The following is an 18,270-nucleotide window of genomic DNA, read 5'->3' on the forward strand; positions in this document are numbered from 1 at the left end:
CTTGCTGCGACTTTTTCTTAGCTTTCCTGAGGAGAATTTGGTCTGGAGCATTTTCTAGGTTGTTGTGGAGGGGGCATATTGGGCAAAAATGCCAACTCTCACTTGGCCATCTTGACTCTGCCTCCCAGAATTAAGTTCTTAACCTGTCAGTTGGGAAGGGAGTTGAGCCTCGAAACCGTGCTGGAGCTGTCTGTAATCGTGCCTTTATGAGCTTAACTCCAGAAACCATTCGGCCTTGGGGAAATATTCCACTGCCTACGATACAAGACTGCCAGGTAGCTCTGCAAAACAGCACGCCAGGCCACACTACAGGATACAGCTAATTCTTGTTCTTGTTGCTAATGAGGAAAAACAGAGAACGTGCACTGTGTACCACTGGCCCATCAGGGCTCTGATTCAAACAGCAGAGTGAGTCCTGGGTGACAAACTGCGGGAGCCAGTGCAGGGCAGGGCAGAGAGTGGCGCTCCCGGGCTCAAGGCAAGCGCTCAGCTAAGCAGCTGTGTGTGCTGAAGGAAGCAGAGGGCACCCAATCATTAGCAGCCCAGCGGACTCAAACTAAGCGGCCCCGGGTCCAGAGAGGATCGAGAACAGAGCTGATCCCTGCCCTAGTGGAGTTTATAATTGAATGAAAAAGTGAAGAGCCGAGCAAATAATCAGCTTAGGGGCCTGGGAGAGAAGGCGAACGGGAAAATGAATGTGTGCTGGGTGTCTGGTTTGTATTAAGTGGAAACTTTCTAGCTTCTTCTGCTCGCCTTCTCGGGAGCCACCAAGCAGTGTGGCTGAAAAGAAGCCGATTATAAGAGCGAGGGTCACCGCCCAGAAGATAAGCAGACAGGGGAGCTGAAGCCAGAGGCTACTGTTTGCTTCAAACACGCAAGCATTTTGGCAAAATATATCTTTTAGGCAATTTCAATGAGCTCAGAACATGTGGATGCATTCATTGGTCTCAGAGAGCACAGCATTTCCAATGCCCCGAAAGCAGACACCATGCTTCTGTTTATCTTGGCATCTTCCCCGAGCATCCAGCACAGGGCAAAGAGGGCCAAAATTCATGATCGCTGCTCAGATCGCCGCCTCCTTGACCTGTCTGCAGCACCTCACTCCGGGGGCCTCTCATCTCTCTGGCTTTGCCTGTCGGATGGCTCCTTCTCAGGCCCCTGTGATGGGGTTCACCCAGGCCGTCTCGGGGCTTCTCTCTCACCTGGTGACGGTCCTCACTAGCTCCTGTGGGTCCGCTGATCTTCTTTATGCGTGGCTCCTGACTTAGACATTCAGCTCGGGTCTTCTTCCTGCCTCCCACCCACAACTGCCAATTAGCTGCACTTCCAATTGGCTGTCTTGTGGGCACCTTAAGCGCGCTGAGCCCCGAACAGAATGTCTTATCTAGCTTTCTTCCCAAGGACACCTTCCTCCAAAAGGTTCTGTGTCTAGGCCACTGGCATCGCCCTCTCCTCTTAACTCAACGGCCAGTCCCGTCAGTTGTGGAATCTTATTGTCTCTCTCCTCTCACTCACGCCTGGTGCCCACACGACTGCAACGCCACCGGACCTCTGGCCTCAAGTGTCTCCCTGGTCCAGCCCGTCTTTCACTCTGCTGCCACGTAACTTTCCTAAGGCTCATCCCCTACTACTCAAGGGCCCCCTTTCACTTCTACGATCAAATATAAGCGTCTGTTTGGCACTTTTACCGCCCAGCCTCCTCCCACGTTCCTCCCTGTTCCAAGCACAAGGGCCAACCTGAGAATCCTCAAACACTGGACATCACCATCTGCCCAAGTCTGCCCAGTGGTTGTTCCCCAGGTCTGGAACACTTTGTTCCTGTCTCTCAGAATGCCTTGTTTCCTTTGAGGTACAAGTGCCTCCTTCTGCAGGAGACCATTCCTAGCTCGTCCCAGCTGCTAGGGTGACCCTGTGTTTGCTTTATATTCATTTTTGATACATTGGAATGGAGTATGGTGTCACAGTGAGAGCTGGGCCCTAAAGCCAGCGAGACCCGGCTTCTACTCCCACCAGCTGATAGACACTGGCCAAAGGGCTCCCCAAGTCTCTCAGGGCCCCACTTCAGAGACTCTAATGGGCTGAGAAGGGCTGGTCTGCATTGTTTGGGGGAGTTTCCTCACAAAAACGAAAACCCGAGTCCAGTCCTTACACTTGTTCATCTTTTTCAAAACATGCTTTGCACAAACCTGTATTTATACCCACTGTCAGGATCCTCCTTTAGAATCAAGCTCCTTGAGGACAAGGGACAATTTCACTGTCCTCTATGCTGCCAGGGTCTAGCACGGTACTTGGAACACAGTGAGCTTAACTGCTTGTATAAAATGAAGTGAGTGAAAGTTACGGAGCATGGAACTTTGGCTCCAAATGGGAAAGAACTTTCTAGATCCGTGACACCATGGTATTAAATGGAATGAACTCTCGAAAGGCAGGCAGGAGTTCCTTGTCAATAGGAATCATAAAGGAGAGGATGGATGATCACCTGATCATTAAAGTAATTACAGAAGGGACTCTTCTGTCAGGGAATCGGATGAGACTACCTCTAAGGGGCCTTTCCAAACCTCAAGGGCTTTGATTTTATGAATTTCAAAATCAAGTTCTCATGGAAGACAATTACTCTGAAAAAATCCCTTGAAGGAAACGAAATCAATATTTATGGGACGAACCACCTGTGGTGCAGCTCTGATGTGAGAGAACCTAAACTCTACAGTCATGGGGCCTTGGGGAAAACTTCTTTACCACAGTGGGCCTCAGTTTCCATGTCCACAAAATGAGGGGTGAGCTGAGACAGACAGAGAGAAAAAAAGGAGAGAGAGAAACAGGGGGAGACGGAGAGAGGGAGGGAGGGAGACAGAGAAAGGGGGAGGGAGAGATAGAGAAAGAGAAGGAGAGAGAGAGAGGGAGAGGAAGACAGAGAGAAACTGCCCTGAGGCTCCCTCAAGATTCTATGGATCTCCTATAATGCTTAGTCCCCCAGTGTAGAGGGTGGACTGCCATGAATACGGGCAGGAAGGAACACCAACTCCTCTCTAACAACCCTTATCATACTAAATTTCAATAATTAAAGAGTAAAAAAATTGTGGAAAATGAAACAGAAGAAAAAAAGAGAAGGAAGCAAGTGGGGGACTGTAAAAAGCAGGGAACTGATGGAATCAGCACCTGCCTCAGATACCTCGAGGAAGGCCTCTGTCAGAGGTCACTCATACACTGACTGAAGGGAAGCCTATTCAATGGAAGCTTCGATCTCAGATCTACTGCTACCTCTGAACCAGCCTCGGGGCTCATCTAGATCCTAGCAAAGACTGTTTGGATTTGGGTCAGGAAGAGGACCCAGGGGAGTAGTCAGAACAGCTTTCTAAGAGTTCCACCAGCCATGCTGGCACCAACACAGGTGGGTGTTAGTGGGTGGGTGTGTACCCAGAGCAGCGTTTGGTAATTTACTGAACTGAATAGATGATTTGGTTATACTAACCACTTCCATTTTCTCTTCCTCTTTCTTTTCTTTCTCTTTTTCCTTCTTTTTGGCCTTGGCGGTGATTGAGAGCACAGCAGTAGAAACCTAGAGGGATGAACAGACAGAATGAATGTGGGGAAACAGAGAGCCAGGCCTGGAGTCAGGTGAATCTGGGTTCAAATTTGGCCTCATACACTTCCTAGCCATGTGATCCTGGCTGAGTCACTTAACCCTCTGAATTTGTCCTTTTGCCCTAGAATTGTTACTAGGACAAAAAGAGAAAAAAATAAAATTTAGAAATGACATGATATTTAGGGCCCCCCAACTGAGCTGGGTCGAAGCAGCAGCAGGACACCCGTCATTTATTACAGTGCCTTCACCTACAGGAACCTGGCTCCCCAGCTTCTTAGGAGCATTTCTACTTTTTTGATATAGTGCTTCTTTACCCAAGGTAAGCTGATTAGGCTGGACACATACTAAGCAATGCCTTCTTCCCCTCCCCTTCTAAGGAGGACAAAAGAGAATCAGGTCAGTACTTCAGTCTAAAGCTTCCTGTCTAATTAGAACAAGAAATCTTATCAGACTTCCTTTAATTTCCTATTCAGAAACAATATCTGGGCACTCAAGTCTCTCCAAGTTCCACTTATCTAAGGCCTTCTGGGTCAGGAAGTACTACTATCAGAGTAAGAGAAGTAAGAAATCTTTGACTAATTCAATTAACAGAAGTATCCCTTGAGGACCACCTCTGCCAGGGAAAAAAGGAAAATCCAAAGTTAGAAAGGAGCTCCAAAGTGATTGGTTTTAGGATTTCCAAAGGGGAAGTTACTATTCTTCTGCCTGCTGCCTTGATTTTATCCCCCTTCCAATGAGAGGTATTATTTTTGTTCTTAACCCTCTGTAAACCATAACTCAAAAATGGCTGGGCTAGAGAGATTTTTCAAAAGCAGGATGAATTTCTGTCCCTGTGGATTTCCTCTGTCACTAAGCAGATCCTTAGAATAATTTAATTAATACACTGTCTCTGGAACATTTGTGTCTAAATGCAGAGGACAGAATTTTTCTGCCACAAAACAGTCACCCCAATAACAGATGACATCTGGATTCCATTTTTCTTCACAAAATCCTGTGAGGGAACCAGTATTCACCTTAAAAATGACAACAAAGCTGGGTTTCTAAGAGAGAAAAGTGCTTGTCCCAGATTACACAGCTCAAATGAGTGAGGGCTGGAGGAAGATCCATTGTTTTAGGAGGAATCCACACACTAATGTTTTCATTCATTCCAGGTAGTGGGGCTTGTTCTCAGTGAATTAAACAGACAAAGGTAATGTGCAAGTGGACAAATTGAAGAAATACCTGCTGGGCTCCCTTTCCCTCGGGTTTTGCTAAGGTGATAAAAGCACTGGAAGAGCCCCTGAAGGAACAGGCTGTGATTCTCACAAGGCATCCATCATGTCTTGTGGGCTATGTCTATTCCAAACTCAGGGTGAGTCCCATTAGGAGAGGCAGCCTACCAGGGGAGGCAAGGCATGGGATTGGCGGAGGAAGATCTGGCTTTCAATCTTGCACCAGAACTTTGATAATGAGCTTGGGCATATCACAACCTCTCTCTGCTTGTTCTTTTAATCAATAAAATGGGAAAAGGGAGAGAGAGAATGGATGAATTCCATGGTCTCTAAGGCTGCTTCCAACTTGAAATCTATGATCCTATATGACCAATCAATCAATAGTTATTTATTAAGACCATACTATGAAGTCAGGTATTATATTACACAGGAGGGTCACACTTCCAACATTAGCCTGAGTGCATACAGAAGATGCCATCAGTCATGTACTTCCTCTATCACTTACAGACCCAGATGGAGCTCAGAATCACCAATCTTGCAAAAGGGTACATAAAGGCCCCTCACCTTTTCCTTCTCCTTCTCCTTTGGCACCTCAAGTGGTGCAGGATACGCAAAAGTGGACGGCTTGCAGTTGGACTTGTACTGGACTTTGGGCATCTAAAGAAATACAATAGGCAGAAAAGGTAGGATTTGAATGCATTCAATCGGACTTAAACGGTTCACTTTCTAAACATGTGTACATGAATGAACTCAAGGAAATACATAAGTCTCCCCTCAAGTTCAATAATGCCCTGCAATTTGAGCTATTAAATGATGGTCCAATCTTGGTCTCCTCCATCTGCTAGATCAGCCTTTATGGAGCCCACCGGATCACTCCCATTCAATCACTTTACCCCTTGGTGTCTCAACAATGGACCACACACAACTCTGCACAACACTCCTGACCTAATGGTGCAGGTGGATCCAAACAGGTAATGGCCTCTTCCTCATAGCTCAGACACTCCCTGGCTGGCCAGTGTCACAGCCAATTATGGTGAATCTGCTACTACTTTCATCTTCCCTGGGATATCTAAGGACAGCCTCTGAAACCTCAAATCTTCTCTTGCCTCATGTTGCCTGGACACTTCATATTTCAATGGGTACAACTGGGCGTATTTGTCTCAGCCCTGAAGGATGGATCTTGTTACTTCTTTGGATGTCCTAGGCCTTGTCCAGGATCTTATGTCCTAAGGCTGGACTGATCTGGATTATTTCACTCCTTGTTCTGTATCTTGTTTAAATGCCTACAATACTGCCAGAGCTCCAAACTTGAGGGCCATTGCAGGAGTCTATCACTGTGGCCCATGTCCCTTTCATACTCAACCTCTGTGGGCGGGCAGAGAACAGGATGCACCATCAAAACCAGGTTTTTAGGCTTAGTTCCCAAGAGATATGGCCATGACTGAGACACTTACCTTGAGATCCTTGTTAAGGCCAATGACACATGTAGGAGTATAAGCCAGGGAAAGGAAGTGAGACAATGGGAACCAAAACCAGAATTGGGTGAAGACCAGGACGCCCACCACGGAAGGCATGTGGGTATGCCCAGTCCGAGACTGCAAGGAGATGGTGACGTTATGCCCACCTGAAGAAGAGAAAAGAAATTATAAATACCGAGGGAAGTCAATGAAGGTGTAGGTGTGTGTGTGACGACAGGCTCACACTGAAACAAGGTGACACAAGGCCACACTGGAGAGCCCTGACTTGAAGACTGCCATATATCTGTTCAGACTGTGTGTGGGTTGAACCATGGGCTGCCTGAGAAGATAGCATCTTGGGGGCCATCTAGTTATCTTGAACTTGACATACCTGAGGAGTGATCCACTGGGTTCTGCCTGAAGCCCTCTTTGGGGTGAGTGGGGCTAGGCTAGGGGATGCCACCCAAGCTCACCACCTCCCAGAGCAGCCTGTCCCACTTGGAGACAGCTCAGATCGCTAGGAAGCCTTTCCTCACATCATCAGGAAATCCCAGCATGTGCTGTCTACTTTATAGGGATCAAAAAGCCCTCCACCACTGAACTCCAATATCCCTCCTCCCTCTTCATGTTCTCTTTTCAGTGACCACAATGCTGAACAAATCTTGGTAGGAGTGAGAAGTCAAGTGTCATGAAGTGTAGGAAGGGCCCTGTGCCACAGGAAGCCCTCTGTTCTCTCCTACCTGGCAGACAGAACACCATCTGGTTCACGCCTTTCTTTTCATTCAAATGAAGATGTTATATTCATTTTTATCATGACTACTTTCATCTTAGCTGTAAGGATACTCTCCCTTCCATCAATTATATTAAGTGCCTCCTATATGCCATGTACTATGCTGGGAATAGAGACAAAATGAAAATAGTCTTTGCCCTGAAGGAGCTGGCATTCCATTGAGAGAGGTATTTTATTTATATATATATATATTGTATAAAATAGAGAAGACCAGGGAAGGCTTCAAGTAGGAGGCGGAACTTGAATTGAGCTCTGATGGAGACCAGAGATTCTAAGAGACAGGGGAGGAAGGGGGCATGGCCTCTGCAAAGGCCCAGGGGTAGGAGATGTTTGGTGTAAAGAAGAGCACGCCTGCTCATGAGGCTGGATTGTTCAGTGTGTGATGGAGGGGAATAGGTAATAAACCTAGAAGGGTAGGCTGGAGGCAGGTTGTAAAGGGACAGAAGAATCTATATTTGATCCTAGAAGTAACAGGGAGCTTCTGAACATTTCCTGAGAGGGGAGGACCATGGTCAGATCTCTGCTTTTGGCAGATGTGCAGAGAGAAACCAGGAAGAAGGCGATCATAGGAGTGCAGGTGTGAGGGGATGGGGGTCTGTACCAGGGTGGCAGCTGAGAGAGCAGGGACAGAGAGGAGAGCAAGCTGGGAAGCGGCAAGGACAAGAGTCCACTCTCAATGTGGTCCATCTATGTCATCTCACTGAAGAATGTCTTCTTCCAGGAACCCTTCACAGAGAAGCTCCCCAACCTCTGGCAGTGCTCTAAGATGACCTAGGCTGTGCAGTAGCTATTCTCTTGCCCTGGGGCATGGCCGAAGAAGCTTCCAAATCCTGCATTTCCTTAAAGAGGTTTTCCACAGCCTAGCTTGGGAACAAGCCCAAGCTGTTGTCTATCTGCAGCTATCATGCCAAGATCTTTCTGCTACTCCAAGAGCCATTGGGCATGTGATTTTTCTGAGATCATCCTGTTCCATGATTCATAGCCCCATGGCACCGCTGGGATTATGTGAGTCTTACAGCGAATGGCCTGAGATCACTTCCAAAGTTGTGGATTTAAAAGGGATAAAGGCTGCTCTTATTTTTCTTAAACTACTACTGAATCGAATAGGTGGTGTAAGAGGGAAATAAAATACCTAAATTTCCCTCTTACAGTGGTGAGTCTTCAAAACACTGGCAGTGTTTTCAAAAAGGTTTGTTAATAAATGAGGAAAAGAGAAGAGCAAGAGACTAAGCTCCTCATCTCTGATCTTGGATCTACGCTGAGGAACAAAGCAGAACAATCTGCACGATAACTCTCCCAATATTTTCTTTTTTTAAAACTTTAGCTGATTTCTTTCGTTGGTTCATCTTCAATATTTCCTAGTGTATTCTTCCACAGCCTTGCCTTCTCTCCAGCGCATGTCCCCACTGAGCAGCAGTCCCCTCCATCTTGAGTCTTTGTGTCTGTACTTGGTCTTCATCATGGGCTTTGGGTTCTGGTGGTGAAGCCACTTCTGTAACCATTCTTGGTAGTCTGACCTTCCTTTGATCTTCAGCAATGAATAATGCTGGTATCCACATTGGCCTTGTAGACAATACCACATCTTCTTTGTCATTGGAATAATTCTGCTGGGGATATCTACGACTCCATTTTTTAGAACTTCCCAGGCTTTCCTGACCTGGAGAATTTTGGGTCGTGGGATTCTACCCTTCTGGAAACTCTGAAATCTTCTCTCCCCAAATCTAGGGAGTCAGTTTGTACCCAGCTTCCTTTCTAAGAAGGAGTGAGTGATTACCCTCCCCACAGTTCCCACCATCTCTTCTTCAGCAATCGGCTCCTTCCTTGTTGAGGGTGGGGGAAGGGAAGGTTTGTTGGCTCTTCCTCCATCCCCTACTGGTCTCAAACCGAAGTTTGGCTGTTCATATCCTCTACCTTGGCAAAAGTTAAGCCTATCTTCACGGCATTAGGCTTCCTAAGTGCTAGAAACCCTTTCCAGACTTAACTTCTGATCTTACTGGTTCATCTTTATAAAGCTGCTCCTCTACCCTTCTGTCACCAAAGTCACCCTCACCAGATACACTCAGTGATGACCAGAAGGGCACATGTTCTCTAGCTCTGGAAGAACCATGGTTTCTGGGACTGCTGACTGATTGTGTTAATGCCTGCTCAACACAGGGTGAGTCAGGGCCAGGCACAAACTTAGAATTTGAACTCAGGGATAAAATAAGGCAAGATTTTAATCTTTTTGAAAAATGCCTTAGGTAAGCTCATCCCAGGGATCATTACAGAATTAAGAGGAAAAATGAGGCAAGCTAGAAAGAGGCTCTTATGGTAGCTGCCTACTGGAGAAACTTCTCTTGTGGATAATCCAAACCTTTGGTTTCCCCTTCCTGCAGCTGATCCTATGGCCATGCCCTTGTTCAGTAATTCTCCTAAGAAGAAGAGGGCAAGAAAAGGGACTGTCCCTACTTGTGAGGAAGGCGAGTTAGATTCAAGCTTTACAATTTGGGACAATCTGTGACACACTTGGACATCAATGAATCTGACAGATTGATGCAGGCCTGCACTAGTCAAGCTGTGTCGTGAAAAAGAGAAGCTAATACATCTGACTTTGTAGACTGACTACGAGAGCATTCACCTGACCCTCCACATTCTGTTTTTCTACTCTACTTCTATTAAGAATTGCCACGAGCTAACGTTTTCTTCTTAAAAATTTAATTTAATTTTTATTTTGAATCCAAAAGCCATAGGAGTCACAGGGTCATGTGTTTTAATTTGCCAGCATGGCAGGTGAGATTCCTGGCTAGAGGAAGTCATGGGAAGTCAGGGGATGTGATTTAGGGGGACTGAGGGGAAACCTTAGGCTAACTGAAGGATCCTAGGGGAAGGTCTGGACTGAGCTTGAAAAACCAGTGTGGGAAGCTCTCGATCTCTCTGCCTTGCGAAAGGAGCTCTCTCGCTTGGCCGTCCTGGCACTTATCTATGTAAGGCATCTCTGGCAAGCGGGCACAACAGGATCACACTGGATTGAGAATTTAGGAACTTAGTCTCTCGGGCTCTGGTCCCTTCTTGAACTCGAGCCTGCTCCATGGCTGGCTTTAATTTGTCTGGGCCCCCTGGCACCTCTGCTTGGGAAACGGACCAGGGCCTGTGGAGAATAGTCTAGGACCCAATGGGAGCAGAAGTAATTAGGTTGGGGAGTTACCTTAAGTTAGAAAGGCTGGAAACCTTATTTCATACTTTCTTTCTTTTCACTAATAAATTTTTATAAATTTAGTATAAAGCCTCCAAGATTAATTTTTATTCATAACACAGTATTGCTAGAGCTGTACAACATGGAGGTACAGCACCACAGGGCAATGGAGAAGGAAAGTGTGGCCCATGCTGTGGTAGAGAATCGATCTAGGAGGAAATTCCCCAGAAAAATAGGAGTTAGGAAAAGGAGGACAAGAAGAGAAGCTAAGCTGATCTTGTCACATGGCAAAGCTAAGGGATGACAAGTCGACAGTCATGGGGGGAAAGGAAGGGAACACACATTGACGGAGTATCAGCTTCTGCTAAGTGCTTTAGATTCACAACAGCCTTCAGAGGGAGACAATATTATCATCCTCATTTTACAGATGAGGGAACCAAGGCAAAAAGAGAAGTAAAGTGACTTGACCAGGGCCACATAGCTAGTAATGGCTGAGGTGGGATTTGAACTCGGGTCTTCCTGCTCCCAGGCCCAGAGCTTTATGCACTGTGGTGCCCCTAGCCTCCTCAGTCAGTGCCCCTTTGGCACCTTCGCCACATCAGGAGAGAATAAAGGCCGCCTCCACCATACTAGGTGGCCCTCCTGGATTGAATACGAGGGAAGGCCTGGATAAAGTTGCAGACTGGGCCGGCCTTGAGGGAAGGTGATCTGCAGGGTTGGAGGGCCTCCCAAGGAGAGATGACAGCTCCATCTGGCCTTTCGAAGGGCGGCCTCAGAGCCGGACATTTCCCATAACACCGGCCAGGGCTCAAGCTCCCAGCTGTATAGCACAAGGGTTGGCCACCGCCAGAGGAGCCCTGAACAAAACTGGCTGCTGAGTCACAGCTGCCACAGTCCTGCCTGACATTAACGCAGACGTGGCGGACACCTTAGTGAGAAGAGCCTTCGAGGAGACACGGGGCTCTACCAGGATTTTCTTCACACCAAACTCTGAAAGCCAAATGAGGACAAAGCACTTGCCTGCATCCAAGATGCCCTGGGCCAGGATAGCACCAAACTTGGCCATGACATCATCATGCTTGTCATTGATGACTTTGGAATACAGCTGTCTGAACTGGTTGACCTGGGAGAAGGGACAGCAGAAGTCACGGTATTAGCTTTGTCTGTGTTACTCGGCTTTAGTCCTCGAGTGCACACGCACGAACACGCTCTCCAGTGATCTGACAGCTGGATGGCATCTGCATCATCAGGCTGCGTATACATTTCCGGAGACTTCCTTGGAGAACCGTGAGGGGAAGAAGCTCAGAAGACCAACCCCCCCCCCCCCCCCCCCGCTACTCATGAGTATGGAGGATGGCCTAACAACCCCCCCTGGGAGCCGAAGAGCCTTAACTTGAACATACCAACAAAGGAAGTTAAACTCTCCTTTAACACCTCCCTGCCTCTTTTCCCCTGATGCCCGAGGATAGGCCTAGCCCACCTCACACCTGTGTGACAGCACCATCTGGCCCCCTGGGCTATTCACTAGGCTCACAAAACATTCCTTGTGTTACTTTAAAAAACCCAAAATGTTGATTTCTTCTAATTCTCAGATTTTTGCTCACTTCTCATAAACGGGCAAAAACTAAGAAACAAAATTCCTTAACATCTAGCAGCTTGTGGCTCCATTTTAATTAGTCTTCACATCAATAAGCAAATGAATTTGTATGAATAAGTTCAACTTAAAACTGAATGTATTCAACATTATTTTTTCATACAAAATTCATAGATATCTTTTTCTAAAAAAGAAAAAATCCTTAACGCTCCATCTCAGAATCAATACTGTGTATTGGTTCTAAGGCAAGAAAGCAGTAAGATTTAGGCAATGGGGGGTTAAGTGACTTGCCCAGGGTCACACAGCTAGGGAGTGTCTGAGGCCAGATTTGAACCCATGTTTTAGGCTGTTTCTCAATTCCTTGAGCCACCTTGCTGCCCCCATATATAATTCTTAGCATCTTTTATGAACCTAAACAAAGCAACTTTTATTTTCTGAGATGCTTGAAAAATATTGGATGTTTTAGTTGTCCCTAAAATTTACCCACCTCTTCTTCTAACCCTCGAAGGATGTACTTTTCCTCCTCCAAGGTTGAGCCCATTCAGAAATTTTCCCTCTGAGCCAGAGAAGCTTCCAGTAAAGCCCCATCCTCCTCTGTCCTCCCTCTTAGCAGGCTCACCTTTGGACAAGTGATTTCCGTCTGCTGAATCATGATGAGAGCCGAGGCGATGAGCGCGCCTTGCCGCACGTAGTTCACAGGGTCGTTGGTCATGGGTTCCAGCAAGTTGATGGCTTCCTAAAGACATTTTCAAGGGAACTTTCAGATGAGGTAAGCCTCTGCATATAGCTTATCAATACCCAAATCAGAGGACGGATCTGGTTAAGTCAGTGCTTCCACAGAGTTCTTGGTTAAATGATTGATAAAGAAGTGGCGGCAAACTGAACTTCCAACCACCATGCAATGATCAGGACATGAATGTTTTTAATACGATTTGCAGAGTCCATAGCAGATAAGCACAAGGAACAGAACTCAATTTCCAGTGTCCAAATGAAGACGCATGAATGGCCTCTGAGACACAAACCCACAGATGTTAGAAACAGATGTTTCAGGTCCCTAAGAAATAAAAAGAATTAAAGCCCAGGCCAGCAAGCCAGGCAGCTTCTATTATCTCGATCAAACAAATGACCAAGAAATAAAGCAGACTGGCCTCGCCTGACTAACAGAAAATTTCCATTGAATTAGTTTGTCCAAGCCGAGTCTCAAAGAACATCCGTTTGAGATGCCAAATTCAATGTGGAATAATTTCAAAGGACCCCCCCCCCCCATCTGCTTCCAATGCGTGAACATTTAGCTCTTTTTATTAAAATGGTGTCAGGGAAGATCTGCTTTCTACAAAGCCTTCCTTTAGGGAGCAGAGGCCAGAAGGGGATCTTCAGACACGCTTCCTCACTGGGCTCAGAATAAAGAGAATTGCTGACAGGGTCCCTTGGAGAAAGCCCGAGATCATCCATCCAGTAAACTCTGAGTGAGCTCTTAGGATTCCCTGCAACATATCACACTAAGCATGGAGGTGGGCAGAGACAAATGAGGCCCAAGTTCTACACTCCAGGAGCTGGTGATTTAATGCAGGGGCAGAATGTACAAAAAGGAAGATGCCTCAGATGGGTGGGGCGAAGCACCAGAGGCAGAGAGTTCAGTGAACAGCTCCCTAGTGGGGAGGTCTTCCCGGCCTGCCACTAAACAGCAGTGGGGACGGGGGCCCTGGGCTTGCCTGCATCTTCTCATCTGTCAAACGGGGAGCCTTGTAGCTGGACTCCCTAGTGCTGCCCCAAGGATGATGGGAGATAGTGTTATCCAGGTGTTGACTTCTGTGATTGGGAGAAAAGCTGGAAGACGTGAGGAGGAAGGGGCATCATGGTGGGGTAGTGAGGATGCTGGGCTCAGGACCCAACGCCTCCCTGCCTGCTTGCCTCCTGGGACCCGTTATCATGTACTAAATGGCCTCTAACATGTCTGGGGCCTGTCTTCCTCTGAATAAAGGCCTCCCTCTGGGGTTTCAATATGGAGGGGAAGACGGAGATTCAAAGGTTGAAGGGGGGTTCTGGAAAAACCAATCTGAGGAAGACTCTGCTTCTTCTCTAGGTGATGATACAGTCACAGGTGCTCTCAGGTAAGAGCTCACGGGGAAAGGGCCAAAGGAAGAAGAGCCAAGGGGCTACACTTGGTGTCAAGGGCAAGGAGGGCTGAAACAGTTATTTGTCAGCTCTACCATACCACCAGGTAATCTTCTATCTTCCAGGGAGAAGAGAGGAGAAAACTGGCCCTCTCAGATCCCTCCTTATTTCCCATCCAGCTGCCCTCATTTTGGATGTCTCTGGCTTCTCCTTCATCGCCCCACACTGAGTACCTCCTTCCTCCTTTCCCCTTTGTGTGATGTCTTTTCTGATGGGAATGTAAGTTCTTAAGAGACGTGGGGCCATCTTTCTTTTTCCAACTGTACCCCCAGCACTTTGCACGTAACAGACTCTCAATAAATGTTTACTGACTATTGACTATCTAACTCCTGAGTTACATCTCCCAGGAAGGAGCTATGCTGTCAGTTGAAAAAAGTCAGAAATTCACAGGAGACAAAACACAGGCTGAGACACTTCATCCTCTGAGCTACACCTGGAATATGGTGTTATCTCCCACAGGAAACCAAAGTCCTGGCTTCAGTGATCTGTGCAAAAACACAAAATTTAAACAACAGGCGAAATGAAGATGAAATGAGGTGACACGAGGAGGCAAACATGACCTGAAAGGTATTGGTGTAACCTGAGGGGATGTTGCCTGTGACTGGACTAGGGCTCTGGAGGGTCAGATCTCAATCAAAAGAGAGAGAAGAAACTCAGGGCAGTTTTGGGCAGTAAGAAAGCATACCCGTAACAGGAAATTCAGCATCTAAAGGAGAGAAGGATAATGGGGAACATTGGGGTAAAGATCAAGAGAGGGAGAGAAACAATTTTCTCCTCAGAGTATTATCTAACACACACCACTGAGGGAAAATGAATGAAGAATTTAGAAAATATAATTTAGAAAATGACTTTCTCTTCCTCTCCTAAAAGAATTGTAGTGAGTAGTTTCTTGATGTACCTTAATGATCATTTCACCCTTTTAAAGGCAGGGGAATTGGGGGCAGCTGGGTGGCTCAGTGGATTGAGAGCCAGGCCTGGAGACGGGAGGTCCTGGGTTCAAATCCGGCCTCAGACACTTCCCAGCTGTGTGACCCTGGGCAAGTCACTTAACCCCCCATTGCCTAGCCCTTACTGCTCTTCTGCTTTGGAACCAATACACAGCATTGATTCTAAGATGGAAGGTAAGGTTAAAAAAAAAAAAAGGCAGAGGAATCAAGAAGAGGAAATTCTATTTTGGGGGGTGATTCTTACCAACAGGACAGATTTGAGGTAGAAAGGGTAGGAACCTTGCAGGAAAGTGATCTATATACTAGAGACAGAAAGTCCTGGGTTCAAATCTGAACTCAGATACTTGTGTGACCCTGGCCAAGTCCCTTCGCCCCCAATGCCTAGCCTATACTGCTCTTCTGCCTTGAAACTGATACGCACTATTGATTCTTAAGACAGAAAGTAACTTTTTTTTTTAAGTGACCTGTGCCTCTTTGATAGCATAAGGAGAGAAAAGTCAGACAAAGCTTATTGTCATACAGAAGGTGCTTAATAAATCCTTGCTAACTGGATATAGGGAGAACATATTTAGAATGTCAAAAACTAAGGCTCTGAGAGTAGTCATTCCAGGAAGGATAGAAAACTTCTAAGAATGAAATTCAGAGACATTCTGATTGGGAGGAAAAATAGGTGTTGTCTGAGAAATGGTTATAACTACAAAGGAAACGAGTCCACCATCTTTGATTCTGAAGATACAGGCAGCCCTTCCCAAAGACGATTTCCATCTTTTGTCACCCTTCAGTTAGTTAGGTGTGAAGTGAGTTATTTATCATTTGCTTTTTCTCTTTACTAAAAAAATGATGTGACCTTCCCAGGTCCTCTGAGAACAATGTGAAGGCCACCAAAAAGTCTTTCAAGTCATCCGGAGGGGCTCCAAAAGGAAGCTCCCAGAAGGACCAGGCCCACAGCTCTGGGGAGCCTGTTATAGGGTCCAAGAAGAAATGGCCTCTGCACTGGAAGTGGCCAAATGGCCCTGGTCAATAGAGAAGTGATGCCAATGGGTGTTCAGAGAGGCAGAGGGCACCATGTCCTCCCGAGGGAGTCTAAGCCACCTGCCCAGACAGACAACATCTTCAGTAATTCTAAAAGCTGGTGTCTGGCTGCTGGGCCCCTCTCAGCAATGGATAAAAGACTCTGGAGGACAGGAAGGGCCACGGGACTGAACAATGCCAACACTGTCTTGGTTTCCAAAAATAGGAAAGAGAATGGAATCTGCATGACAGACACAGGAGCCTGCCTTCAATTCCTAGCAAGATTCTTGACGATAGCATCAAAGATCTGATTACTAAACAAATGCAGAAATAATCCTCGAATGCAAAGAGCAGCACAGCTTTAGCAAGGCCAGGCTGTGCCAGGGGATGAGCTGACCTAGGAGCTCAGAGACATGCTAAACAGACAGAGAGAGTTCATCTAGTTTTTAAAAAAGCATCTGAGAAAATAGCTCATTCTGTTCTCAGGGGGAAAATGCAGAGACTGGGGGGGCCAGACAGTAAGAGGACAATGAGAGTGATTCAGAACAGGGTGAATGGCCAGGCTCCAAGAAGAGGCATAAATGGTCCAATGTTAACTTAGCAGGAGGGCTCCAGTGGGGTGCTCCAGGGATTATTGGTGCTTCTTCCTATGCCGGCTACCACTAAAAAAAGTATCAACTTGAAAGGTAGTTCAGTAGATAAAGAGCTGGGTCTAGAGATGGGAGGTCCTAGGTTCAAATCTGGCCTTAGGCATTTCCTAGCTAGGTAACTTCTGGACAAGTCACCTAAGCCCCATTACCTAGCCCTTACCATGCCTTCTGTCTTCAAACTGATTCCTAGTGGTGATCCTAAGATGGAAGGTAAGGGGCTTTCAAAAAATGAGAATCATCACCTTGGATAAACAGACAGACAAACACCGAGACAACAATCACATCGAAGGAGGACGTGAAAGACAAGAGTCAGGATCCAAATGTATCTGAATTAATTTCATAAGACCAGTAAAGTCTTACAGATGAATGTCAAACACTTCTCCAACATATAACGGACAGGTGAGATTAAAGGGAAGAAAAGGCCTTGCATTTTTTGTAGATTGTTAGCTCATTGTCAGGCAGAAGCGCTCAACCAAAATGACTGAGCTGGGAAAAAGGTGATGCATGGCTGAGAGGCTCTCTGCAGCTGGTTCCTACTGGACCTCATCAGTACTGCATTGAGTCTTGTGGAGTGTAGTTTAAAAGGATGCCAATAAGCCTAAAACTCTCCAGAGAGGGGTGCCCAGTTCACACCCCTGGGATATGGGGAAAGGGGGAATGTATGGGAGAGCTCTCTTCAGCCAAGGATGTAAACAGCTATCATGTGAAAGGGAGTTTAGGCCTATTCTGTTTGGGTCCAAAGGGCAGAGAGGTAGAAGGCTTTCCCTCACTTTTCAAGTGAAGGCCAGATGACGTTCTCGGGTAGCTACAGTGGGAACTAGAGTGAATCTGGGTTGGCCTAGATTGCGAGTCAGATAGCTGATCAGTCCCTTTGATTTCTGTGATCCTGATCCTTTTCTTGGATCAACAGGAAGTCCTCCCAAGGCTGGGGAATTGCCTCATTTCACATTTGGAGGTTCTTGAATTTGGAAGCCCGAATGACGCATATAAGTCACATAATCTTGGGCAAAACTCAAGAGTTGCCTTTTTTCTAAATGAAGGGTGCTGGGTGGGCTCCCCCAATTGCTCTTCTCTGGCTAAGCTGTGATATGGTGTCAGTGGTTCTGGCCAGGAATGCTCAGAAACCCATAAAATCTGGTGGGAGAACTGCAGGTAATAGCCAGGGCCAGCCTTTATCCAAGGCAGGTCCTACAGCCACTTCCTGAAGAGCTTCCAAATTTAGGAATTCAGGCCTACAAAGCCAAGCAATTCCATGCTTGCAAACCCACCACCATTATGATGTTCTTCCTTAAATTAAGCTGAAACCTGCCTTTGTATACATCACCCGATGCTTCTAGTTCTGGCCTCTGGGCATGCCAAGCCAGTGTGAGCCCTGTTCTATGTCAGTCTTTTGGCTATTAGTTACGAGACCTCGTACACCTTCCCTCAATCTCTCATCATGTGCTGTTCTGTCCCGAGTGCCTTTGGTGGGAAGGATTAGAGGGCATTCCCCACTCGGCCTGGGGCAGCCCGGCCTGCCCACTTTCTCTTGCCAGCATGAGCTCTCTCTTTAGGTCCTAGTTAACACACTAGTTTCAAACATGGCTCAATCACCTTCACATACTAATGAAAACATGCTGCTGAAAAGTTAAGAGATTCCTCCTGGCCTCTGGATAAGTCGTCACTCAGATGGACACTGTG

The 18,270-nt window shown here is 46.7% G+C and overlaps 1 protein-coding gene across 1 annotated transcript in view; it reads right to left on the bottom strand.

The window, feature by feature from the left end:
- PSMD1 (proteasome 26S subunit, non-ATPase 1) overlaps positions 1 to 18,270 on the bottom strand; it is a 101,954-nt gene that overhangs the window by 12,204 nt on the left and 71,480 nt on the right. The window contains exons 18-22 of the mRNA XM_044673280.1: positions 12,427 to 12,543; positions 11,234 to 11,336; positions 6,249 to 6,418; positions 5,359 to 5,451; positions 3,470 to 3,556 (exon numbers count right to left, since the gene is read on the bottom strand). Of these exons, the coding sequence (XP_044529215.1) occupies positions 3,470 to 3,556; positions 5,359 to 5,451; positions 6,249 to 6,418; positions 11,234 to 11,336; positions 12,427 to 12,543 (570 nt within the window). The remainder of the gene's footprint in view (positions 1 to 3,469; positions 3,557 to 5,358; positions 5,452 to 6,248; positions 6,419 to 11,233; positions 11,337 to 12,426; positions 12,544 to 18,270) is intronic.

This window comes from Gracilinanus agilis, chromosome 4 (genome assembly GCF_016433145.1).
Source record: "Gracilinanus agilis isolate LMUSP501 chromosome 4, AgileGrace, whole genome shotgun sequence".
NCBI lineage: Eukaryota > Metazoa > Chordata > Mammalia > Didelphimorphia > Didelphidae > Gracilinanus > Gracilinanus agilis.